Genomic DNA, 27,609 nt, shown 5'->3' with positions numbered 1-27,609 from the left:
AAAGACGGTGTGAGAGTAAAGTGATGCCATAAATTACATTTAGTCACAATTTTCTCAGTGTTATCATGACCACTAGAGTTCAAGGGCCATTTTGTATGCTTGATCTTCATATACATCTCCGATTGATATCAGTTGGTATTGCATCATCAGATCAAAAAATGATATAGTCCTCTGCAATGAGGTTTTGTATGCCACATTATCCAGGAACCACACTTCTGAAAAGCATGTGGGGCAAGTAGCCATTTCAGAGAGCTTGTAATGGATGATTGACTGACTGTTGGTGCAAGATCTGAATGTTTGAATTTAAAGTTAATTTAACAAAATTGTCAAATCTTACAAATGAACTGAAATTTCAAAAGTCAACTCTTGGGGTCTCGATTTATTTTTTTTTTTAAAAGAAATCAACTCCAAAATTACATGCCAGCACACCAGCAATTGAACCAGAGATGTCTAGCGCTGAACACAAAAGCCCAGATTTTTAAAGATGTTTAGATATTGCAACACCTAACTGATTTAGGAGCCTAAATCTCATTTTCAAATGGAATTTAGGAGCCAAAATTCCATTGACTGTTGAAAATACAGACGTCTGTTGCAATACCTCTTTAGACTTAGGCATGTGGGCTTACCTTCCTGCTTGCCTAAGGGCTGGTCTACACTGGGAACTTACCTGGGCATAACTGCATCTCTCAGGAGTATGAAAAATCCCACATCCCTGAGACACGGAGCTATTTGGACTTAATCTCCAGTCTAGACAGCGCTAGGTCATGGAATAATTCTTTTGTTGATCTAGCTACTGCATCTTCGGGATGGTGGATTACCTAATCCGATGGGAGAACCTCTCCCATTGGCATAGGTAGTGTCTACACAGCGGTGCAGCTGCAGGGCTGCTGTTGTGCTGCTGTAGCGTTTCAAGTGTAGACAAGCCCTAAGTTTCTTGTAGGAGCAGCTGGGTGGTGCAGACAGGACATCTTTTGATGGTGGCTCATCTCTAGGTGCCAAGAATTGCTATATTAACAGTTTTTGTTTCCAAAAAGAATACTTTACAAAAATTAACTCCAAGAAGATTGCAAGAATCTGAATAATTTGTAACCTTTTCTGGGATTTAGTCATTCAGTGTGAATGTGTCAGAATGCCAAGCCCTCCCAGTCCAAGTCCCCTCCTCTCACAGACACATACCCTGTCCCCCCAAGGAGACAGAGAAACTGTTTTGAGCCGGAAGCTGGTGAAGTCAGCATTTTAAAATGGTTAGCAGCATTGCAGATTCTCTCTCCCTTTGTAATAGTCACCAGCTAATAATTATGTTGTAGGATTGCTGTGTGGGAAGCAGTATACTGGCAAAATGTTGTACCTCTGAAAATGTAAGAATGAAGGGTAAAAGGGAAAAGCAGGACTTTTAATTAGTCATAGATAAATTGCAGTGCGGTGTCATTGTGCTGCTTGCTTCTAGTGTCTCTAAAAATACCCTCTAGTCTAGTGGCTTTGCTGGTACAACAGTGCAGTAACAGAGAAAGGAGATCTGGGTTCTGGAGCAGCAGCAGCAGCAGTCTTGTGTTAGCCCTTCTTTCCCTTGAGCGAAGATGCTGGGGAGCATCATAGAGGTCATGCTCATAGGCTGTGGGGAATGTGAATAGTTCTCAGACATCTGCTAATGTATAGTTCTAGAGGAGCCTCTTTGCTCCTCTGGAGCTGTATGCTCTGTGCCATGGTAGAGCAGAGAAATGGAGGTGGGAATGGGATCAGCAAAGGGGGATATAAAAGAAGGGAAAGTTTAAAAAAAAAAACCCGCCCAATCATCCTATCTGCTGTGGAACTTGCCATAGCTGAGATAATGCTTCATGCTGGAAAGAAGACCTGTTGCAATTTTTTTTTCAATAAGATGGGTGACTGGGGAAGCGTATACTTGGATTCCTAGGGATTATCACCATTCACTGTATTTCCATCCTGAATAAAGTGAGACATCTGGGAGCCAAGTGTTCTAAAGATGCCCTGTTAGTCGGAGAATGCTTATGGAGAAGGTTAATCTAGATGGAAGAGAATGCCCAGTAGCGTAATCACGACAAGAGAGTTTGATAACCAAGTGCCTGTCAGGGAGGATAGAATAGATAATATAATGAGGTCGCAAGCTATTAGCAATGTGTCCTTAAAATGGTACAGCTTAATTTCCCTGAATGAAAGAGAGGTATGCCTCCGATTGCACTGATGAATACACCAGAGATTTTGCAGCCTCCTTTTTTTTAAATCCATGACCTCTAGATCCTGGCAGCGAAAGATGATTTGTGGTTAACTTTCCATCCACCATGATGGGATACACAGTTTTGCATACCATATCATCTTGGCTCAGAAGACATCGTTTTCATTGGGAAGAAACAGCTAGATTTGAGAAGTCAGACTGCACTGCCGTCACTTTATTGTCTGCCTCCGCCTCCCAAAAAACACATTCGAGAAGACAAGTCCTTGTCACTCTTCTTTGACCCCATCCAGCAAAAGCACTGCCATTTATATGTAGGGATGTAGGTTGCTCTTAACATTACATTTATAAATATCCACGTCTTATGTATTTTATTTACTCTTTATTTCATGTCCAGCTTTTCCCAGCTCCACTCCAGACTCTCGCAAGGAAGATTGTTCAATCCAGGACCAATAGCACCTTAGTTGGGGTCTTCGCCATTATACTGGTTTTTCTGTCAGCATTTGTCAACATGGTACATGGTTTTTAATCCATTTCTTTACTGTGTAGTTTTATTATTGATCTTTTCAGGCATGCATACCACATGCATACTCATTGCAATCATGTGAATTAATGTCAGATGTTGCTGTTGCTATTTCTGAGGGCAGTCTTTCCACCCCAAAAGTGAAATGGGAGTCATCTAAATAACTTCCTCACAGCCTGCATTGCTGACTCTGGTTTTGCTTTTGTTGCACATCCATTTTTTGACTGTTCTATTTTCTCTTGGTAGCTGTATAAACAGGGAGCGAAGTTTACCACTATATAAAGGACCAGGCCAAGACCTATGTGTCACTCAGGTCCCAAAAAAGCTCTATTTTGAGTGGGACTTACATGCTGCCCAGGCTTTGTGCTGGCCTCTGCACAACGTTGAATTTCACACTGAGTGTAATCACTTCACAGAGATTGGAAAGGCTGCATTTTAAGTGAAACACTTGGATTTCTTTGCATCCAGACGCTGCTGCTAATTTCAGATGCAAAGAGAAAGATTGAATGTTCTTGATAGCCTACTATTTTTAATTTTTAACTTGTTAGCTAAATTTATTTTCAACATGAAACTAAATATTCTGTATGCTACATAAATCTGGGGGATTTTTAAGAGAAAAGGGATGATCCTGTGATTAAAGCACTGGGCAGTGTGTTGGATTTGGCCTCTACTGCTGGCACTGCTATAGTTTTCCTGTATGTCAATTATGGCTTAACTTTTAAAAGTGCTGGTCTACCGCAGATCTCATTGATTTCAATGAAAATAGCAGGTCCTCAGCACCTCTTAAATCAGGCTGGTAGTCGCTCTCTGCCTCTGTTTCCCCATCTGTGAAATGGAGATAAATATTGTTTGTAGAGCACTTTTAGTTCTGGGGTAGAAGGCACTAGGGAAGTACAAAGTATTATTATGGTTACAGTGTTAGGGCCTGATCTTTCAAGACGCTAAGCACCTCATAGGATTGGGCCCCAATAAAGAAGCAGGTGTGGATTAAACGTGCTCAGCACCTTTCAGAATTGGACCCTTATTCATGGACATTCTACTCAACAGCCTGGAGTGTCTGGCCATTGTCATTGCTAACCATTTCATAACATTAACAAAGGCTGATGCAAACTCGTTGCTTAATCAGACTGGTCATGAAGTAGTATTCAGCACTCTGTAGTACCAGTATTCTGCTGGTTTCTCAGCATTTTGTAGCAAGTCTGCAACAGTGGGTTTTTTCTTGGTCCAATAGCCTTTGCTGCAAAAGGCCCCCTGCTGCAGTAGTCTTAGTGATAGATTGCTAGCTATGAGAAATTACCAGCATATCCCCTTTGTCAATACATTAGTTGCTACCAAGTATAAATATACCAGTGATTTGCATAGATAAGCAAACTTATTGTGGAAACTGGGGCACTGATATATATCGTGTGTCACCCGATGTTTAATTCTATCGTTTTCAAGAGAATTTTTAAAATGGATTGGTTGTTGATTTTTCTTCTTACCCGTGCCTTTGGTTTTTGTCACAATCTTTATTTTCTCCAGTTCATGTGCAGCACTGTGGATCTTGTCAGCTGTGTGGCTACAGAGTATAACATCACTCCCGACCAGGTGGACATATGCCTTATCAGCAACTCATCTTTCAAATACAGCCTGGGCACCTGGCAGGGATTCTGTGGCAGTTCCCTGCCCAATTGCAACTTCCCAGAGGTATTGCTTGAAAGAATTGTTTGCAGAGCTGGATTTCAAAAGGGGCTCAGTTCTGTATTTACTCATGCTCGCATAAAAGTAATTAAATCTCATACAGGGTGAAGATTGTTCACAACAGGAGCCATGACACAAATTTCCCTTTGCAGCCATCATTACAGAATTGATAAGGGTCAACATTCTCAAACGTGGGTGTTTCAAGTTAGGCACCTAAATCCATGTTAAGACATCTAAATAGGTGGTCTGATTTTCAGAGGTGCTGTGCACTCGCAGCGCTGGTTGAAGTCAGTGGGACCTGCAGGTGCTCGGTGTACCAAACCACAGCTATTACATAGGCACGTTGTTGTTGGAAGAGATGAACTGGAGACCTTCACTGCTCAAGTTGCAGGAAAACTTTAGCTTTGAGTAAGTAGTAGTGGGCTTTTGTAGTCACTGGATTCAGCCACGAGAGGGAGACATGATCACATGCGTTCATGACATAGTTTACTGACGTGCTTCAGTGGCTGTCAGTGACTTCAGTAGAACTTTTGGGTACTCGTCGCCTCTGAAAATTAATGTAGGTGCCTAAATATGCATTTTAGAGCCTAACTGAAGCCACCGAGTTTGAAAACTTTGGCCTGGGTACATTCTGCGTTTCTCTGGAGCATCCATATGGGCCGTGACTGGAAGCAGAAAAGTTATAATAGTCCAGTAGTCAGGATTTGTAGCACTGAAGCAAGCTGCTTTGAACTATTGATTTTTATTTTGTTACAGCAAAAGATATAAATCTTTTTCATGACATCGTACTTTACTGTGCCCTAAATTTCTTCCTTTTGGGCAGTTGTTCAAGATACTTCTGTGAGCGTTTAGGTCACAGCCATTAAAAAAAAAATTCAGTCGGAACCGAAGAGGAAAAGCCTGTGGTGCAGGCGGCTATGATGTCTGGACCTTAGGGGTTTATGGGAACCTTTTCCGTTTTCTGGCTGATCCTTTAGGGCCCAGTTGTTCAAGGTGTTACCGGGTGCCCCAGATGTGCTGAGGGCCCTTACCTCCCATTGGAGCAGTTGGAGTGTAATTCTGATGTCATTAAAGACAATGCCATTATGTAATCCAGGGGACGGCAGGCAGCAGCGTGCCATTAAAAACCCTGCCCACCCCGGCCTGCTCTTCTCCGCCTCCCCCCCGCGGGGGCAGGGTGAAGAAGCTTGGTCCTGCTCACTGCTGCGGCAGGGCAGGCAAGGTCCCCCCTCCCCCGCCTCTTCCCCCAGCCTGCTGGGTTCCCGCCCCTCCTCCTCTCCCTCCCTGCCTCCAATCAGCTGATGGCCCTCGCGAGGGAGGGGGAGAAGCGGAGCCGCAAAGTGCTCGCTGCTCCAGGGAGGAGGCGGAGAAGAGGTGGGGACGAGGCCTTGGGGAAGAGTGGTGGAATCAGGGCATATCCCCTCCAGCCCCCTGCCGAGAGCCGCTCCGGGCAGGGTGCTGAGACCACCCCTACGATCTTGAACCACACCACCAGCCCTCTGCCCTGATCCCTACACCCCCCCCACACACACACACCAGCCCTCTGCCCTAACCCCTGCACCCCCCCATACACGCTCGCAGCCCTCTGCCCTGACGCCTGCACCCCCCTCACACACCCCAGCCTTCTGCCCTGACCCCTACACCCCCACACACACCCAGCCCTCTGCCCTGACCCCTGCACCCCCCTCACACACACCCAGCCTCCTGCCCTGATCCCTGCACCCCCATGACCCCAGCCCTAACTCCAGCACCCCACACACATACCCAGCCCCCCCATGCCCTGACTCCTGCACCCTCCTCACACACCTCCAGCCCTCTGCCCTGACCCCTACACCCCCCCACACACCCAGCCCTCTGCCCTGACCCCTGCACCCCCCTCACACACACCCAGCCTCCTGCCCTGATCCCTGCACCCCCATGACCCCAGCCCTAACTCCAGCACCCCACACACATACCCAGCCCCCCCATGCCCTGACTCCTGCACCCTCCTCACACACCTCCAGCCCCCTGCCCTGACTCCTGCACCCCCCACACATACCCAGCCCCCCCACACCCCATGCCCTGACTCTTGTACCCCCCACATTCTCACCCCCACCCTGAGCACCAAACGGGAGCTCCTGCACCACCACATTCCTACCTGCACCCCTCGCACCAATTGGGAGCTGCCCAGGTAAGTGCTCCACACCCAAATCTCCTGCCCCAACCCTGCGCCCCTCCCTCATTCTAGCTCCTGGCCAAACCCTTCACCCCAACCCCCAGCCTGCTCCTTCACCCCCAGCCCTGTCCTCAGTGCACTCCCACCCTCAGCTCAGTGCAGAGAGAGAGGAAGAGAATGGGCTAGAACCAGGGAGAAGGTAGGTACCCACTGTATGTGGGCAGGGCTGGGATCCCAGACCGGCAGCGAGCTGAGTGGCACTGGGCTGAGCCGCTCAGCCCACTGCCAGTCTGGGGTCCTGGTCACCAGCCCCACTTAGCCTGCTGCCGGCCTAGGTGAACAGAACCCCAGGCTGGCAGCGGGCTGAGCTGGCCGGCAGCGTAAGAGCAGCATTTTAATTAAATTTTAAATGAAGCGTCTTAAACATTTTGAAAACCTTGTTTACTTTACATACGACAATAGTTTAGTTATATAATATAGAGACTTACAGAGAGAGACCGTCTAAAAAACGTTAAAATGTATGACTGGCACGCAAAACCTTAAATTAAAGTGAATAAATGAAGACTTGGCACCCCACTTCTGAAAGGTTGCCGACCCCTGGTCTAAACTATGGGAGGAGGGGTTATACCACACTCATTGCTGTAATTTGCAACATTTTATAATCTTCGTTATGCCTTGTCTAAACTTGTGGTGGCATGGAGAGTACCGGCACTACGAGCCACAGTGAAAGCAGGCTGCGTCCATACTTGTAACTGCAGTATGTAGCTACACATGGCAGTGAAAGGCTGCAGTGGAAAGGGAGCTGTGAGGGGAAAGCTCTGGCAGCTCCCTACTGGCACCGGAGGAATCTTTCCCTGCTGGTGGAGCCTTTTGCTGAATTGGTGAAAGGCTCCAGCAGCAGAGAGGCAGTGGGACACTGTGCTGCTAAAAATAGCAATGCAGATGTGGAAGGCACTGCTTGAGCATGTAGCGGGCTGTGCAGGGTAAATACCGTAGTGTCATGGGCGGTGGGTATAATAGACCAGAGGAGGTTCTGTTTCTCCTGACGCTGCTGCTGGCCACCAGCTTGCGGGTTTGGCAGGGGACCTTTTTGCTTTATTATGCCCCATGCAGGTTCTGGGGCGGCTGAGGAGGCAGTATGTGCTATTCAGCTTCCTGGGTTCACCAGTCATCTCCCTGGACTCCAGAGAGATTACTGATGAATCCAGGAAGCTGAGAAGCAGATACCACCTCCTCAGCCGCCTCGGAACCTGCGCGGGGTATATCAAAAGGTTCCTCTTTGGGAAGAGATGCTGTGGCTTTTCATGGGCGGCTTGGGGTCTGGGGAGGGATGGGGAGGTATAGCTGTAGCTGGCCTGGGGCTCCTCCAGGCAAGTGGGGGTGTGGCGGGGTCAGTGCTCCTCTGGGCAGGTGGAGGGGACTCAGGGCTTCGGCCAACCTGGGGCTCCTCCGGCCAAGGGATGGGGGGCTCGGGGCTCCTCTGGGTGGGGGGGCTTGTTGCTTTGGCCACGGTGGGGGCAGGGAGTCTCGGGGCTCTGGTCCAGGAGCAGGCCGTGCGGGTGGAAGGGGCGAAGCCGGGGGCTAGCCTCCCCAAAGGGGGGCTCCACCCACCACCCATGCGTAGCATTGAGGTATGTTGGGGGTCACACTGTCTGGAGTGGCTCACAACCATGAGTGCTGACCTCAGGACAGACTGTCAAGAAGCAGGGGAGAGACTCCAAGCTGATTGTATGTTCTATAATTAGATTTCACCAACCTAGTAGCAAGTGTGAACACACTATACCAGGGAGACACAGACAGTCCCCTTGGGCATTCCAGTTTCTTTTGCCACCCAGGAAAGCTGAGTTTAGTGATACATTGTGACTTTACCAAAGATCACAACAATATTGAGATTACTCTCAGTCACAAAGGACCAGTCACTTACCCCAGATCACTCTGCACCTTAGGTCTCACACTAAAGACAACACTTGTAGCCAGTCCTATAGTAAACTATCTAAGGATTTATTAACTAAGAAAAATTAGACTTATTACAAGGTTAAAGCAAGCAACATAAATACACAACTGAATTACAGTCTATGGTTCCAAAAGGTGACAGAGTTGTAGAAATCTGTAAGAGTTTAATGTCTTTTAGGGCTAATCCAGTTTCATCCTTGGATCTCTGCTTCTATGTCAGAGCTCCAGCCATAGGCACCAACTTCTGCTGGCACCAGTGGCTGCTCAACCCCCCTCTGCCCCTGGCGCCACCCTGACTCCACCCCTGTCCTGCCCCCTCCCACCCCGCCCCCATTCCAATCCCTTCCCCAAAGTCCCCGCCCCAACTCTGCCCCCCTCTTGCCCCTATTGGTCTCCTTCCCTAAATCCCCAGCCCCGCCTCTTCCCCACCTCCTCCCCTGAGCATGCCACGTTCCTTCCCCCTCCCTCCCAGAGCTTGTTATGCCACAAAACAGCTGTTTCACGGCAGAAAGCGCTGGGAGCTAGGGGGAGAAGCAGGGACGCGGCGTGCTCAGGGGAGGAGGCAGAGATGAGGTGAAGCAGGGGGGCGGGGAGGGGAGCTTGGCTGCCAGTGGGTGCAGAGCACCCACCAATTTTTCCCTGTGGGTGCTCCAGCCCTGGAGCACCCACGGAGTCGGCACCTATGGCTCCAGCCCTCTGAGAGTCCAAACAGCAAAAAAGATGAAAAATTTTCCTGTTAGATATTTTTCTTTTCTTTTTCCAGAATTCAAGCTGATGGGATGAGCCCTTTTGCAAGTAGTTTCCTCATAGGTGTCCAGGGGCAATTAACAGCGTCTGTATCGTGATGTCCCACAATGGCCTGTTTAGTTTTGATAGGCCTTTTCGATGGGCAGCAGATATCCCTAAATCACAGTTTTAGAGCAAACATTTTTTACAGTTACAAAGCAAAAACTTAAATATTAGCTTGCAGCAGGTGATAACGAAATTATAAGTGAAATTAATGCATGCAGCAACTTACAAACATTTCATAAAGACTAAACACATTGTTATAAGTCCAATACCTATCTTAACTATACTGCCATACGTGAAACAGACTGGTTCCCAGCAGTGAATTTGTCAGTGCTTGGCTGAGGCCTAAAGCCTTTGCAAGAGCTGGCACCTGGTCTGCCAGCGTCATATAGGCCCTCTACCCTGTTCCCCTAAGCCCTGCCTCACCATCTACACTGCGTGTTAGTGAGGTATGCAGTGTGTGTTGTGTACTCTACAACTCGCATACATAGCTAAAGTGAGGTCTGTGTAGAGAGCGGGGAGCAGAATTAGGTATAATGGGAACTGAGGAGACTCCGCATCTATCTGGAAGTGGTGGATGAGGGTGGAGTGGGAGCAGGGCTGGTGGATCCACTTCACAGGCCGAGGATGCTGCTGCAGCCCTGATGCTGAGCCGTGCTGCTCCATGGCCGGATGAGGATCCATCCCCTCCACTCTGCTTGGCACGTTGAGCTTGGTAAAGGATGGGACGGATGTGGCTATTGCTCCAACTCCACTAAGTTCCATGATGTTGCACAGGTATAACCAAGGGCAGAATCTGGCCTTAGAACATTAGGCATTTTACTGTAATATTAATGTGATGGTGCTTTCTGCTACCTCCTGGGGACACACACACACCTTGACCTTCAGTCTAAGTGTTCATTTAGCTCAGGGGTAGGGTTACTACTCCCTCTATATGGTCTGTTATGTCTCTTAGTTTTGGTTTGCTTTGTCCTACTGAGTTTTCTCTCTCTCCTGTTTTCCTTTTTTCTCTTTACACAGTATTTTACCTACAGTGTCTTACTGAGTCTCCTGGCCTGCTCTGTGTTCCTTCAGATCAGCTGCATCGGGAAACTGATCCTAATGTTGATCATCGAATTCATATACGTTCTCATTGTGGAGGTGCCAGGGGTGAACCTCTTTGACAATGCAGATCTTCTAGTTGCAGCCAACACTGTGTAAGTGGATTTCACTTTCAAAATGTCTTCCTCCATCATATTGACTCCCAATGATGCCTCCATATCACTAGGAAGACTGGGTTTCTGAGTCTACAGTGCGTAAACTGTGGAACTGCAGTACTGAGGTGTAAGTCACAACAAATTAAGGCTCCATCATTGTTCCTATTCTCCGAGCCATCTCACAGGCCTCTACACCTTAGAAATCTTCTCCTGAAGATTAAACCTGGTTGTCAGGTTTTCGGTAACGATCAAATATTACTGACAAAACGTAATTGGAATGAGTGTGGATTTTTTTTTCTTAACATGGAGGCTGTTAGCTGTTCTGATTGCTAGCATAAGACTCTTCAAGACTGTCAAGACAGAAATGGCTACTTCAAAAATAAAAATACCAACAGAGTCTGAATGGCTCAGAGAGTTGGGGCTCATCAAATGAACAGTTAGCGTACTGCAGGCTGGGCTGTAAAGCTACCTCGCATTACTGTGCTGCGTACTAACTGTCCATGTGAACCTTGGTACCGCGCACTAGGAGTTTCAGTGGTCTCAGAGATACCCAGCTTTGAAATGAGAGTAGGTCACTAGGGAACTTCTAGTGTGGGGCAGAAGGGTACATGTGAACCATTAGTGCTTGGCAGGCTAGTACGAGGTAGATTTACACTCCAGCCTACCATGCATTAACTATTCCTCTAGGCAAGCCCTTGGTAATGAAATACTGGGGTGCTGGGTTTCACCTCTGGTTTGTTGCTTCAAATCCAGCCCAGGTTAGTAGTGACTCAAAATTGCTATCTGATGTCTGCCTGGTGATCTCCGCCCTGTTCCTAATGTCCACATCTCAAAAGCCAACGGTGACATTAACTCTCAATCTCTGCAAATAGGCCAAGGACTAAGTGGGAATGAAAGCTATCCTTTTATCTATAGAGGTGCATTGGTCCCTCCAGGTCAGGGTTTTGAAGCACAGTGTGAGGGAAGCTTGCACTAATGCTGCTGAACAAACCTCCTTCCACTGATGATGGAATCTCCTCAAGATGTTGGGGAGGGCGGGCGTGCACACACACACACACACACACACACACACACACACACACACACACACACACACACACACACACACACACACACACACACACACTCCTCCTGAGTTGCCCACCACATATTCCATTGTTTTCTTACATGTTCATCTGTCCTAATTTCACATCATTTGAGATGGAGACAACTGCTCCACATGGATGGTTTCATGTCCTTTCTGGTGTCCGTTGGTTCTTTTGAGCTGGGTATGCTCAATTTTCATAACATTCAAAACCACTTTTATTAGTATTATTATGTGTCCAATAATAATTTATGATTTTATAGGTTCTCCTTTAAATTTACAATGGAATCATTGCAAATAGTTTGTTAGCATAAGCAAACAAAATTGTGCAGGAAGCCAAGTGGCACTAGTATCGCTTCTTTGCCATATTCATTGTCAGTAGTTTTGATGCAATTAATCTCTTTTGGGGGTTTTATTTCCTTCTTTTAGGAGAAAATGTATCCCAAAATAGCTTTGCCTGTTTGAAGAAATAACATAGAAACATAATTTGGAGAAAAAAAGCATTTTATACCCCAAAAGGCATCACATTCTTGGTAAACCTAGCGTTCTGCAAGATTACAGCACTTAAAAGCGTAATTTACATCACTCCGCAATCAAAATGTCAGTAATAAGGTGGAGGAAATCAGCAGTTTTTCCCAGAAAGAAATTTCTGTGCTGCTGTATTCTCATTAAATTATTTTTGTTTCCACTAAAAGCTCCATTAGCAGCTAACACCACAAAGCATAGCACTCCATTTGTGTCTTATGAGAGATGGGTAGTCAGTGTACAACACACAATCTAGAGATGTACCACCACGTCCAGCTGACATAAAAAACACAGCCTCGTGATACTTTTATTTGGACTCCTGGTGTAGTTATATAATTACTGTCTATTCTGCAGGCTTTAGAATACATTCACTCATTAGGAACTATACAGATGTCACTTTGTACTTCTGGGTACAAACCATTCCACCATGCAAGCAACTGAAGACTGATAGTAATGCACTGGAAATCACTAGACATGACTACAATGACACACCAGCATCGTGACACTTGAAGTATAACTAGAAGAGCAAAGCTAGTGTTACGTAAAACTCATCTGCCATGCAGGAGAGAAAATTAACTTCATAGACTCATAGCTTTTAAGACCAAAAGGCATCGTTATGATAATCCAGTCTGACCTCCTGCATAACATAGGCCAGAAAACTTCACCCAGTAATTTTGCATCAAGCCCACAGTTTCTGCTTGAGCTATAAGCATATCTTTTAGAACAACATCCAGTCTTGAGATGGAATGTACATCATGTTCCTAGGTAAGTTGCACCAAGGTAGATTTACTAATTTATTGATTAGCCTCAATTTTGAAATTTTCATTTTAGGTTTATTCTGGATTGGCTAGCTTCAGCTTCCACCCATTGGATCTTGTTATGCCTTTTTCTACTAGACCAGGGGTGGGCAAACTTTTTGGCCCGAGGGCCACATCGGGGTTTCCAAACTGTATGGAGGGCCATGTAAGGAAGGCTGTGCCTCCCCAAACAGCCTGGCATCGCCACTTCCAGCCCCGAATGCCCCCCTCAGAACCCTGACCCATCCAACCCCCCTGCTTCTTGTCCCCTGACTGCTCCTCCTGGGACCTCACCCCCTATACAACCCCCCGTTTCCCATCCCCTGACACACACACCCAGAATCTCTGCCACATCCAACCTCCCCCTGTCCCCTTAACCACCCCCCTGCTCCCTGTCCCCTGACTGTCCCAACCCCTATCTACACCCCCGCCCTCTGACAGCCCCCCCATGTCTCCCACGCCTATCCAACTGCTCCCTGTCCCCTGACTGCCCCCAAAACCTCCACCCCATCCAACCCCCCGCTCCCCACCTCCTTACCATGCCGCCTGGCCGGAGCCAGCCCTGCTGCCCGAGCTGCTCAACAGGAGTGGTGGGCCAGAGTGCGGCACACTGAGGCACCGGGGGAGGGGCTGGGGGCTAGCCTCCCTGGCTGGGAGCTTAGGGGCCAGGCAGGACGGTCCCGCGGACCGGCTGTGGCCTGCACGCCGTAGTTTGCCCACCTCTGTGCTAGACTAAAGATCCATCTACTATCAGAAATCTCTTCCCCATGTAGGTACTTGTAGACATGATCAAGTGATCTCTTAACCTCCTCTTGGATAAACTAGATTAAGCTTCTTCAGCCTTTCATTATAAGATTTTGAACTGTACTTGTAGCTCTTTGCAGAACACTTTCCATTTATCAACATATTTTTCGAAGTATGGACACCAGAATTGGATGCAGTATTCCAGTAATGGTCTCACTAATGCCGTACGCTAAGGTAAAACCACCTCTGTACTCCCACTTGATATTCCTGTGTTTATTCATGCAAGGATTGCATTTGCTGACTAGCTACAGCATTACACTGGAAGCTCATGTTCAGCTGATTATATGGTGTAACCCCTCAGTCCTTCTCAGAGTCACTGCATACCAAGATTCAGTCCCGCATCTTGTAAGTGTGAACGATGTTCTTTGTTCTTAGATGTACGATCTCACATTCTGCTGTGTGAAAAATGCATGTTCAGGGCTGGTTCAGCAGGACGGTTGTCCTGGGCACCAGCTTTCAGGGGCCATGACTTTTTTTTCCACCTCCTCCACTGGTTGGCTGGCCATTTTTTTGTTTTCTCTGCCGCTTTTGGGGGGCGGGGGGCTGAAATTGTTTGGTTGGCAAAATGCCTAGGGCTGCTCCTACACATGTTGCCCAAAGAAGCGCATCTATCAAACGATCCTGCTTGGTCTGTATTACCTACTTGTTCCCATGATTAATTACCACTCCAACAATTTTTGTGTTATCTGCATACTTCACTTGCAATGACTTAATGTTTTCTGCAGATCATTGCTAAAAATATTGAATAGCATGAGGCCAAGAATAGTCCCTCTGAAAGTCCACTAGAAACACCCCCTCCTTCTTACAATAGGAGTAGTGGAGGCAAACAACCGAACTAATTTTAAGATGGAGCTTGATAAGTTTATTAACAGGATTACTTGATGGTGTTTTCTGCAGTAGCAGGGGACTGGGCTCAGTGACCAAGGAGGTCTCTTCCAGTCCTATGACTTATATTCCTGTGGATAATGATTCCCCATTTACAGTTACTTTTTGTGATCAGTCAGTTAACCAGTTTTTAATCCATCTAATATGGGCTACATTGATTTGGTATAGTGCTTACTCTTTTATCAGAATGTTATGTGAAAAATCACCTTTACAACCCAAACTTTGTAATCGCATCAAAAAACAGCATCAAGTTTGTTTGACATGGCCCATGTTCCATCAAACCATGTTGACTGTCTTTCATTAAACTACCATTTTTTAATTCTTTACCAGTTGCATCCCATATTAGCCTTTCCATGATTTTGCTTGAGACTGATGTCAGACTAACCAGTCTAGTTGCCCAGGTCGTCCCATTTACTTGTTTTAAATAATGGCACAACATTCGCTTTTTTCCATTACTCTGGAGCTCCCCCAGTTTTCCCAGACTTGTTTGTGATGGTTTCTTTTTGTGTCTAGGATTGTGAGTCACCTGATTATCCCCCTTCCTCAGCCAGAGAGAGACTTGCTGGTGCTAAACTGGGTGTCAGCTCCCTGACACACTCACTCTCTTAGTCACTCGGAGAGTCTCTTCAGGGCTCTGCCATCTTACCTTTGCTTGCAGGTTAACACTTGGTGTACTTCAGTCCCTGAGCTCCTCTTCTGAAGTGTCTCCTGGTGGTGTCCAGCCCATGTCACTGGACACTCACAGTAACTATTCCCAAGGGAACAGTATACACACAGCTTCACTGACCAGGTCCCCAGCTTAAGATCAGGTCCTTTATAACACCACAGCATGGAGATATAGTGAAACAATCATACGTTTATCATCAAAGATTAAGATACTGGGTAAGGTTAATGGAAACAGGAATGGTTACATATGAAATAAAAAGTATAACATGCTCCTTGGTGTCTAAACTTAACTTTAACAGGCTAAAATCCTTGTCTGAAATCACCTAAACCTTTCTTCCAGCATCATCAACCCACATGGCTGGATCCACTGTTCATGGGTCCAAAAGCCCTGTCCTTTGTGTGCCCTCCGTGATGGACCAGGACGTGTCCTTTTCCCTTCCTCTTATTTTCCCCCAAAGTTAGTGATTTTGTCCCCAGCATCAGTAAAACCCTCTAGGGGCAGGTCTACACTGAAAACTTACATAGGCATAGCTATATCTCTCAGGGCTGTGAAAACTCGACAACCCTGAGAGAGAGAAATCTAGAATGCCAACCAAACCTCCAGTGTAGACAGCATCATGCTGACAGACAGATTCTTCTATCAACCTATCTACCTGCCTCTTGGGGAGGTGGATTAACTATAGCGATGGGAGAACCTCTCTACACTGATGTGCTAGTGGAGTGGTTTAAGTGGAGACAAAGCCTGTTTTTTCTCTGGTGCCTGTTGCCTTCATGCTGACTTCACATGTCTCTGTTCTTTATTAGCATTCAGTTCTAATCAGTGAAGAGAGGCCTGTTGTGAAACAATACAAGGCTTTATTTATATGTAAATTAGCTAGCTATCCAAACACCCCTGTGCTGAGAGAGAACCTGTCCCTGCTGGTGACTCATACCTTTGATACATACGCTCAGGATATATTTTCTGTACATAACTTTTTAAATATCATCAGTACATACATTTCACATTGATATTAATGACACCACTTTTCATTTGATACCTAACAAGACACTATGTGGGAATAATTTACTGCAAAAGCAGTGTGTTAGGTGTAGTGAGTTTGTCAGGCCTATTAGGAGTTGCTGACACAGATCAGTGAAGCCTTGGCCAGCAGGCACCAATGGGCCTCTGTGCCACATTGTTACAAACTAATAGGGATGACTGAGTGAGCTTGGCCAAATCTTTCAATACTTACTGAATGCCAGTGTTCCTGAGAACCCCAGCCGTCAGGCCGACCAAGCACTTACATGTATATATTGCACCCATATAATACATGCCTTCTTGCTGAATCTTTTGTCAAAGGATATTCCTGAAATCTCAAGCTCAGGTAAGGAAGTCTCCCCATGTGGTCATCTCCCCCCCACACCCCACTTAACTCATCCTACTTTGCTATGCCAATCCTCTATTAGTACGAGGTTCTTAAGTCACCTTATGCCTGTGATGTGAATTAGAGCAGCTGAAGAGCTACTTTCACTTACACCCGGGGCAGGTATTGCAGGATCTGGGAGTCACACAACGAGCACCCTGATGGCCTCTTCCGTCTCTCACCACGACTATCCTGTGTCAGGTAGATCCTCGCCACAGGGGAGAATCGACCCCCATATATATCCACTGCCCTCAGCTGGGAAATACACTAACCTGGTTGAATAGTACATTTTTCTGCTGTTCCAATCGGTGCAAACGCTGTAAAATATTCCTGCCACAAAACATGAGTCTCCCTCAACCTATTAATAGAAAGAAATCATTTGCGGCAGCAGGCTTTTTTGTTCACCAAGGCTTTATTATAAATCACAGTTTCCCTATCCCTATGATTTACAGCCAAGGTTAGTGCCTACAGTTTAGATCAGGCATTCAGCAATCTCCAAAGCTCCTGAATTGTGTACGCTGATACATACAGCCTGGACCCTGTGTATTGCTGGTGTAGCAGAGTAAAGTGGCTAAGAAGTCTGTTATGAATAGTGTGCAAGATAAAGATGTATTTATAAATCAAAATGAGAGGGATCCCTGGTCTCAATACAGCAGAAAATCTTCTGTAAGAAATAAGATTAGGGAACCAAATGTTTTTTCACTATGCTTCTTGGGTTTTGGTGGATTCTATCTCTAATTCTACAGCGATAAGTCAAATAGTCTTCTTAGTTCACGTCTACACTTAAAAGTTAGGTTGAACCAGCTACGTCACTCAAGGGTGTGAAAAATCCACACCCCTGAGCGATACATTTGACAATCTAATCCCTGGTGGGAAGAATTCTTCTGCCGACATAGCTACTGCCTGTCAGGGAGGTTGATTAACTACAGTGATGGGAGAACATCTGTTGTTGTAGCAAGTGTCTACACTGAAGCGTTTGATAGTGGTTTAAGTGTAGACATAGCTTTAGTCTCAGTATAACAAAAATTGCACAATAGTTTAGCACAAAGTATTCAGGGATATTGTAAGGTCTCAGGGTAAGGTTATGTCCTCTGATTTGCCTGTAAAGCACAATGCACACCAGTGGCACCATAATAATAATCATTGATTTATTTCTGTGTAAACAGTTAAAAAAGAAAAGACACTTATATAGGGTGCTCGACACTGAACACTCAATTCATACTACAGCCTAGCCCCAGCAACATGAAACAAACAATCAGACAGGAACTTGCGAGGCAGCTACTCTCAAAAAAGTGCCTTGCCACCCCTTCTTTGTAAGAGGAGCATACCCTCCGCCCTCTCCCACAACTCTGTTAAATGAATGTCTCTTGCAGCATACCCAGCACAGTACTAGTAATGCAAACTGGTATCTAAAGTGACCCTTAAAGTTTACTTCAGTGTTTCTCAACCTATTTACCAATGTGGGCCGCATATCCAGCTCTCTCTCTGTTATGTGGGCTACATCCACACAATATATGTACTACCTGTATATGGGCCTGAGGATGTCACATGGGCCACAGCTGTCTGCTGATTGGGCCGCAAGCAGCCTGCGGGCCACAGGTTGAGAACTGCTGGTTTACTTAAAAGAAGTCCCTTTTTAATATTAAAGAATTCATGAATTGGGAAGATGGATCCGGTAGTTCAGAAATGTTCTGAAACATGCACAGGCTTTTGCCAAGTGCCTTCCATTGGATTTTAAATCCTGGATGGTCTTCTGAAAATTAACTTTCCCACTGATCTTTACACATAATGTATGTTTAATTCACACTCTCACTTCAAGAGAAATTAATGTAATAGCATCATTCTTCACCTTTCAATGTAACTACTGGCCAGTAATGAAAGACTGTTTAAAAGGATTGTAGCGCCACTCAGTGTTAAAACTGCAGGACTGTAAAGTCCTCAGTGATGTCAAAAAGACTTTTGTGTTACTCCTGAAGAGATCAAACCAAAATATTCACCTTAAATATGTCTGATTTTTTTCCAGTGAGTTCTCTAATGCAACATCAACATGGTGAGTTTCTTTTTTTCACATTTCATGTCCAAAATTGCCTTTTAAAATGTTCACAAAAATGTAGTAGCATCATGTTTGAGTCACAGATAGCAAGGCTTCTGCTAGTTCTTGTCATTGCTCCTATGAGCTGGCACAATAAAGTATAGATACTTCAAAGGTGCTGAATAGTGACCAGGCATGTATGCTTGTTCTTGGAGTGTATTCTGAAAGGTATGATGCCAACTAGCTACTGGTCCAGATTGTAGATTTTGTTTTTTAAAAAAGATTGAAGGTCTTACTTTAATAAATGTTTTCATAATTTTAAATTCAAAAGGGGATTTTGGGGGCGGGGGGAAAGAGATTTTAAAATTTCCATAAAGTGTAACTTTTGAATAATTGTAAATGAAAGAGAGAGAGGGAGAGATTGACTAGCTATTAACCACACACACCTTGAAACTAAGCAGTCTAGTTTCACTGTCCAAGCCTAATGGGGAAGGGAAAAAAGCATAAATGGTGCTAAGTAAACAAGATTTTTAAAGTTATTTCAGTTTTACCGAGTATAGTGTTGTGTTAGTGGCTTTTTAGAAATGGCTTTTATATTGACAATGTCCCTTTAAGAAGTTTAATCTAATCTCCAGTTTCAGATGTCATATTTGAAACCAATTATCAACTGCAAAGGTTGCAAGCAACCACAAGTATTGTTCAAATGGCGAGTCAGGAAAATTCCCTCAACTGCTCTTGCAAAACAAACATTAGGTTGCACAATCGTGCCTTCAAGAGAGAGATGGAGCTTACAGTTACAGCTATGTTCTTCCTGGTCAGGAGCAGAGGGCTGAGAATATTCACAGGCTTCTGTCTTCTCCTTGACTCTAGCTCCCAGAAAGTGTCGAGAGTGGCACTGAAGATTGTGACCCCTATCGTCATAACTGTTTTTGTCCTGGCATTATATCTGCATGCCCAGCAGGTGGAATCCACAGCAAGGCTCGACTTCCTTTGGAAACTGCAGGTGGGTGGGTGCTATATGTGTTTGCATAATGCATTGAAGTTGTGTTTCATAATGCAAAACTATTGCCCTACAGTGATGGACAGTGTGATCAAATGCCCATGAATTAGAGCTGGACATTGCCTACAATCCGACAGACCAATAGTGCTCTTCACTTCTGTGGCATCTTTCATTCAAGGGTCTTAAAGCACTTGATGTGCCTTATCTACAGGGATTCTATGTTGCTTAATTTATTGGGGTAAGCGTTATCCCCATTTTACAGCTGGCTAAACTGAGGCGTAGGCAGGTTAGACCACTTGCCAAAGGTCACATAGCAAGGCACCATTTGTTTTCTTTAACCATGCTGCTGAATTCTGAAATCAGAGGCAGGCAGCAGAAAAAGTCTGTACAGCTTTCAGAAGTTATCAGACATCTCTGCTTCTTTTGGACCTTGATCTCTATGTAAACAAATATAGAAACCACCTCTGAAATCTAAGCAGAAACCAAGTTGGGTAGGCTTTAGTTTGCAGCTTTCAGAGATATGGTTATCGGAGTTTGGGTATATTAACATATTTAGATCCTATGAATGTTTTGTGGCTTAATTTTTTAAAAAGGCTGGGCAATTTGACAATCCCTAATAACACAGCTGGGCCAGCCAGGATAATAACCAAGGTAAATCCATCAGGGTACAAGATGAATGAATGTTTGAAGGACTCACAGTGGAGTTTTCAACTTCGCTCTCACATAAAGCACTGGAGCTGGCTAGATGCTTTATAGTTTTTTCCCTTTTTCAGTCAAATCCTGGCTGTTAGTGGACTCCTGATACCAGACTAAATGGATTAATATTCACATAGCAAGATATCACACTAATAATAATAGGATATTTACATAATGCCACATACAGCTTCAAACTTCTGTACAAGCGTTAACTAATTAGTGCTCCCTTGGCATGTAGGTAAATATTGTTACCTCAAGTTTATAAATGAGGAAACAAAAGAGAGGTGAGGGGACGTGCCCATGGCTGCTCCACGATTCAGAACAGAGCCAAGTTTAGTATTCAGAGTTCCCATCCTGTGCTCAGTCCTTCGATAGTGTTGCTTCTCCAGATGGATCTAAGCATTTTCCATGCAGGAAAGCAGACCTAATTGGCCCTTGTAGATTCCATGTTCCTGTTTTTCGCGTCAGACCTGGAAATATCACATTCCAGAAGTGGCCTTATTTGTATAAATCAGGTTCACAGTGTCAGGAAGCTATCACTGAAGTCCTGGTTTCCAGAGGAGTGAAAGCGCACACTACCTGGGACAGCTGTTTGATGTTGCTGTGAGGAGGGCAGTTCAGTGGTTATTGTGTATTAGCCACACAGTTCACACTTACTGCCTGTACAGATTTCCTTCCTTCCTTCCTTTTGTTTTGTGGTTTTTCAGGGGGGTGGGGAGGGAAGACAGCGATTACCAGATGGTAGTGACGGAAGAGGCACAATGTATGCCGGACTGATGCATTCTCACAGGAGCATCTCCAGTGAAATCAGTGGAGTTCACTGACTGCAAAGCTGGTACTAATTAGGTTTACAAGGAGAACTCAGAAGGATTATCCGTGAAGTCTGAGTCACATAGTGAGCTTATACCAGGGGTCTCAAACACATGGCCTGCGGGCCATATGCGGCCCGCAGGGTTATTTTCTGCAGCCCGCCAGCTCCCTGCGGCACCCCCGCCTACCTAGCATTTACCTAAAGCGGCTCCAGCTCGGGGCGCACCGGGGGCAGGGAAGGCTTCCTCTCTGCCTGCCTGCCCTGCCCCTGTGCCACTCCAGGAAGCGACCAGGACCTGGGGGCCCAGGGGTCTGTGTGTTGCCCTGGCCGCTCCTCCAGGTACCTCCCCCGAAGCTCCCATTGGCTGCGGTTCCCCATTCCCAGCCAATGGGAGCTGCAGGGGAGACACACTGCCCCGCCCCCCCCACCCCCCCCCCCCGTGCCTGGCCGCTTCCTGGAGCAGCACATCAGCAGGACAGGCAGGCAGGGAGCCAACCCCTCCTGCACCCTGACCCCCTGCCCTGAGCCCCCTAGCACACCCCGCACACCTCCTGCACCCCAACCCCCTGCCCTGAGCCCCCTGCTGCACTCCACACCCCTGCTGCATCCCGACTCCCTGCCCTAAGCCCCCTGCTGCACTTCACACCCCTCCTGCATCCCGACTCCCTGCCCTAAGCCCCCTGCTGCACCCCAACCCCCTGCCCTGAGCCCCTGACGCACCCCACCTGCCTCCTGCACCCTAACCCCCTGCCCTGAGCCCCCTGCCACACCCTGCACCCCCTGGGAGGGGCGGGGCCTCACAGAAGGGGTGGAGTGGGAGCGGGGCCGGGGCAGCGGGGTGTGGTGGTCAGTGGTGCGGCCCTCAGGCTAATGTACTAGTCCTCATGTGGCCTTCATGGTCATCTGAGTTTGAGACCCCTGGCTTATTCTCTTATTTTATTGTGTCCTCCTCGTCCTATGAAAGTACATCCATCCAATAGGTTCCATTTCATCTAAATCCTAAAATCCATGCACGCTAGGCCAATGTTCAGAATCTAACACCCCTCCACAACCCCTTCCAACTCAACCTCCCATCCACTCAAACATATTCCTCCTCCCCTTCTGAAAATACCTGGGAAAGCAGATAGACTTTGCAGACTGACCTGAAGGTCATCTATTCCAGACTCTGGCAGGTCAGCGCAGAGTGGGCTGGGGATTGCACTCCAATGGTGAAGATCTCCCTTATAATACAGGAACTCTGAACAGGTTCACTGAGAGAGCTATAGACTAGCTTGATTTTGTGTAAGCTCAATTGTAATTACATTTCATGAGCATCCATATGTATTAGCAAACCTCATGCAAACTGAGTTTCCTGGGACAAAGGGTACAATCCTGTGAGGTGCTGATTCTACCTCGGCCCTATTGAAATGATCTCCTCGTGGGAGCTGAGCAGGCTCAGAAACAGGGCAAATGTTTACATCAAGTATGGCCATGTTTCTGAAGTGCATTAATATTCTGCTCTCTGGTTCTGTGAGCTCACTTTCAGTTCTCTCTCCTCCCAAGTAGCAACTAGAATGGCCAGCATGATTCTCTTTCTCTTTTCTCAACTAGGCCACTGAAGAGAAAGAGGAAATGGAGGAGCTGCAGGCGTACAATAGACGCCTCCTCCACAACATCTTGCCAAAGGACGTGGCAGCCCATTTCCTGGCACAAGAGCGGCGAAACGATGAGCTGTATTACCAGTCCTGTGAGTGCGTGGCTGTCATGTTTGCCTCCATCAGCAACTTCTCGGAGTTCTACGTGGAGTTAGAGGCAAACAACGAAGGGGTGGAATGTCTGAGGCTCCTCAATGAAATTATTGCAGACTTTGATGAAGTGAGTGAGAGACCGTTAATCTTGCTAGTTCTACTGACAGAGCAAACAGAATCAGTTCAACGCTTCCCTCATGAGAAGGAAGTCAAGCAGCAATGGGACCAGTCCAGTCCTCATCACACACATTCTCAGTCTTTAACCTGTTTTAGTTTAAGGTCACTTTCTTTTCCTTACCCTCTTCTGCAGCAACAAATAATTGTCCTTCCTTTGTGTATTACATATTGTTACCTGGCTGGAGATCCATGGACTCTGACCACAGAGTCACGGACACGCTTGATACAATTTTTCATAGTGGATGTGCCATGCCATACTTCGTTGCTGTAAGGATGAGTTAAACAGCATGTATTAGTGTGCATCAAGTCTTATTCTGTAACTTTGGTCTCTTTCTGTGAAACAGATAATAAGTGAGGATCAATTCCGGCAGCTGGAGAAGATCAAAACCATTGGCAGTACGTACATGGCTGCTTCAGGCCTCAATGACTCCACTTATGACAAGGTGGGAAAAACACACATCAAAGCTCTGGCTGACTTTGCCATGAAGTTAATGGACCAAATGAAGTACATTAATGAGCATTCGTTCAACAACTTCCAGATGAAAATAGGTAACATATTTGGATTGAGGTTACAGAATTAATTTTTATTGATGTTCATTCCAACCTGGCCACTTCATCTAGAGTTAAAAGTGCAGCTTAATTTATATTTAAAAGCTACAAGTTCGCTGGTTCCAGTGAATCCGGCCTGTTGGGACAGAGAACTAGTTATGATGCTTTTCTTTGGTGAGTCTGTCCAGTTCTTTGAGGACAAGTGTTCACTTACGGAAACCACCACTAGGATTGGCACTAGTAGGGAAGTGATGTTGGCTGCAGCAAGGCCAAAGATTGAACAGTCACAGAGGCTCGTACTGTGTGAAGGTTGAGGCACGCTGGCATCTGGGCAGGACTGGGAATCTTTCATTGTTACTGCCCCGGTACACCTGCTATGTGGACATAGACTTCAGTCTCAAGGCCTGTCATTCTATCACCTGACCTGCACATTAAATTTCCTTTTAAAAATAGCGGAAGACATGAGAAGGAAAAGAATGTGACAACCCCCTAAGGTGATATTTAGGCTAAGGAAATCATCAGGACTCTGTATTATCACATAGAAGACCCTGTTTTTCCCCGTGGCATATACTTCTCCCAATCTACCCACAGCTTTAAAAAACAACATACTGCACAGCTGGAAGGTTTTATGGGTTATTTCTGGATTTAAAAAGGGAAATGCCTAGCCTTGGAACATTCATATATGTGCCTGATGAACAGCCTGCTCCCATGACTCCTGGGTGATCATAGAATATCAGGTTTGGAAGGGACCTCAGGAGGTCATCTAGTCCAACCCCCTGCTCAAAGCAGGACCAATCCCCAATTAAATCATCCCAGCCAGGGATTTGTCAAGCCTGACCTTAAAAACTTCTAAGGAAGGAGATTCTACCACCTCCCTAGGTAACGCATTCCAGTGTTTCACCACCCTCCTAGTGAAAAAGTTTTTCCTAATATCCAACCTAAACCTCCCCCACTGCAACTTGAGACCATTACTTCTTGTCCTGTCCTCCTCTACCACTGAGAATAGTCTAGAACCATTCTCTCTGGAACCACCTCTCAGGTAGTTGAAAGCAGCTATCAAATCCCCGCTCATTCTTCTCTTCTGCAGACTAAACAATCCCAGTTCCCTCAGCCTCTCCTCATAAGTCATGTGTTCCAGACCCCTAATCATTTTTGTTGCCCTTCGCTGGACTCTCTCCAATTTATCCACATCCTTCTTGTAGTGTGGGGCCCAAAACTGGACACAGTACTCCAGATGAGGCCTCACCAATGTCGAATAGAGGGGAACGATCACGTCCCTCGATCTGCTGGCTATGCCCCTACTTATACAACCCAAAATACCATTGGCCTTCTTGGCAACAAGGGAACACTGCTGACTCATATCCAGCTTCTCGTCCACTGTCAGCCCTAGGTCCTTTTCCGCAGAACTGCTGCCTAGCCATTCGGTCCCTAGTCTGTAGCTGTGCATTGGGTTCTTCAGTCCTAAGTGCAGGACCCTGCACTTATCCTTATTGAACCTCATCAGATTTCTTTTGGCCCAATCCTCCAATTTGTCTAGGTCCCTCTGTGTCCTATCCCTGCCCTCCAGCGTATCTACCACTCCTCCCAGTTTAGTATCATCCGCAAATTTGCTGAGAGTGCAATCCACACCATCCTCCAGATCATTTATGAAGATATTGAACAAAACCAGCCCCAGGACCGACCCCTGGGGCACTCCACTTACACCGGCTGCCAACTAGACATGGAGCCATTGATCACTACGCGTTGAGCCCGACAATCTAGCCAACTTTCTACCCACATTATAGTGCATTCATCCAGCCCATACTTCTTTAACTTGCTGACAAGAATACTGTGGGAGACAGTGTCAAAAGCTTTGCTAAAGTCAAGAAACAATACATCCACTGCTTTCCCTTCATCCACAGAACCAGTAATCTCATCATAGAAGGCGATTAGATTAGTCAGGCATGACCTTCCCTTGGTGAATCCATGCTGACTGTTCCTGATCACTTTCCTCTCCTCTAAGTGCTTCAGGATTGATTCTTTGAGGACCTGCTCCATGATTTTTCCAGGGACTGAAGTGAGGCTGACTGGCCTGTAGTTCCCAGGATCCTCCTTCTTCCCTTTTTTAAAGATGGGCACTACATTAGCCTTTTTCCAGTCATCCGGGACTTCCCCCATTCGCCATGAGTTTTCAAAGATAATGGCCAATGGCTCTGCAATCACAGCCGCCAGTTCCTTTAGCACTCTCGGATGCAACTCATCCGGCCCCATGGACTTGTGCATGTCCAGCTTTTCTAAATAGTCCCTAACCACCTCTTTCTCCACAGAGGGCTGGCCATCTATTCCCCATGTTGTGATGCCCAGCGCAGCAGTCTGGTGATGGTGTATAGACAATGGACCTGAAGCACTGGGGTTTCTTTTCTGTTTCTAGGGTTAAATATTGGTCCTGTGGTAGCCGGGGTAATAGGAGCACGCAAACCTCAATATGACATCTGGGGAAACACAGTCAATGTAGCCAGTCGAATGGACAGTACAGGTGTTCCTGACAGAATTCAGGTGAGTTTTAATTAACATAAAACACAAAATGTATCTTTTAGGGGATTTTCAATCTAACCATCTCATTTCATCACTTTATGCCAAACTTTTAGATAGTAGGTTGAGAGAGGTGAACAAGGGGCCTGAGCACAGTATTGGGAGCCTGGAATCCTGAGTTCTGATCCTGACTCATGTGGTCTTGGGACAATTCATTCATTTCCCTATCTTTCAGTTGGGGGTTAGTATGTTGTAGGGATGTTGTGAAGGTTATTATTAAAGCACTGGGAGAAGTATAGTAGGAGGCAAATTCTGCCCTGACTTACACCCCATTGACTTTATTGTTGAGCCCCATGCAACTAAATAACATGTTAACACAGAATTATAGCCATATCCTACTCCAAAGGACGTTTTGTTGCCACACAACCTCACTGCTAAAGAAAAGCAAGGAGAATCTTAGAGCTATTTTGGTTTACTAGGACTTGCCTCACAAACTTGTTTCTGTGGCTACTGTTATCTGTTGTAAGCAGCATTTTTCACAAACTACAATGTCTTTAATTTTCTCTGTCACAATGATGCCCTGTATTCTGTGAGAGTATATATATACTCTTTCTTCAAAACTGTAGAAGGATTTCAGACAGGCATGGCGGTGGGGGCATTTCCCTAGAGAAGCAGAGAGAGAGAGTAGTTTTAAGGTTAATGCAATCTTTCTTATTCTAATCAAGCTCCTTGTTCAGTGTTCAAAGAGAGTGACCTTTCCAGCAATTCATTTCCATTGTCACATGGCACATACAGTCTTGTTTTCTCTTAAACACTGTTGTGTATCATCATTCCTCAGTACCATACTGCAGAGGTATAAAAATCATCAATAAGAGTAAATGATGCCAAATCCAAGTGAGGATTGTGTGTTTTTCAGCTAAACTGAGAGTTAACTGGATCACTATTTATTAAAACTTTTCTACCTAAGAATATCTGTGAGCAGTTTTCTCTCTAGTAAAACAGATTAGACTGGTGACTTTCCAGCCCTATGAAGGTAGACGTGGAAACATATAAACCCAGAGAACAGAGCATGAGAAAACGTTGTAAGGAACAATTCTGCACTGAACAGAGTCTGCGGTAGATCAATCTGCAGTGACCATATTTTAATGAGCTGCATTGTGAGCTGATAAATAGATGGGTATGACATATATACAACACAATACTCAAAGGAGAGTTCAGAAAATTATCAGTCACTTTGCCCACACTGATAGTTAACACAATGAGTGCAGTTAGATTTCAGGATCTATCAGGCAATAGAAAATCAGTGGACTCTTGCCAGAGGATGACTGGATCAGCTTTTCTGTGTATAGATGTCAGGTGCTAGGCCCTAAACTGAAAGGATTTGGGGCTAGCTTTTCAGAAGTAGTTAGGTGTCTAGTTGGATTTTCAGAAAAGCAGCCTAAACTGCTTCTTTAGGCA

The 27,609-nt window shown here is 45.9% G+C and overlaps 1 protein-coding gene across 2 annotated transcripts in view; it reads left to right on the top strand.

The window, feature by feature from the left end:
• ADCY5 (adenylate cyclase 5) overlaps positions 1-27,609 on the top strand; it is a 334,442-nt gene that overhangs the window by 303,758 nt on the left and 3,075 nt on the right. Inside the window, exons 13-20 of one of the 2 annotated variants that reach the window (XM_073305113.1) lie at positions 2,586-2,702; positions 4,233-4,397; positions 10,309-10,484; positions 18,672-18,698; positions 19,551-19,683; positions 22,778-23,041; positions 23,436-23,640; positions 26,051-26,175. In XM_073305113.1, coding sequence (XP_073161214.1) covers positions 2,586-2,702; positions 4,233-4,397; positions 10,309-10,484; positions 18,672-18,698; positions 19,551-19,683; positions 22,778-23,041; positions 23,436-23,640; positions 26,051-26,175 — 1,212 coding nt within the window. The remainder of the gene's footprint in view (positions 1-2,585; positions 2,703-4,232; positions 4,398-10,308; positions 10,485-18,671; positions 18,699-19,550; positions 19,684-22,777; positions 23,042-23,435; positions 23,641-26,050; positions 26,176-27,609) is intronic. The other variant, XM_073305114.1, reaches the window with a different exon arrangement.

Source organism: Lepidochelys kempii, chromosome 11 (genome assembly GCF_965140265.1).
Source record: "Lepidochelys kempii isolate rLepKem1 chromosome 11, rLepKem1.hap2, whole genome shotgun sequence".
In the NCBI taxonomy this organism is placed as follows: domain Eukaryota; kingdom Metazoa; phylum Chordata; order Testudines; family Cheloniidae; genus Lepidochelys; species Lepidochelys kempii.
Note: the sequence above shows the minus strand (reverse complement) of the source record. Positions and strands in the feature narration are given on the sequence as shown.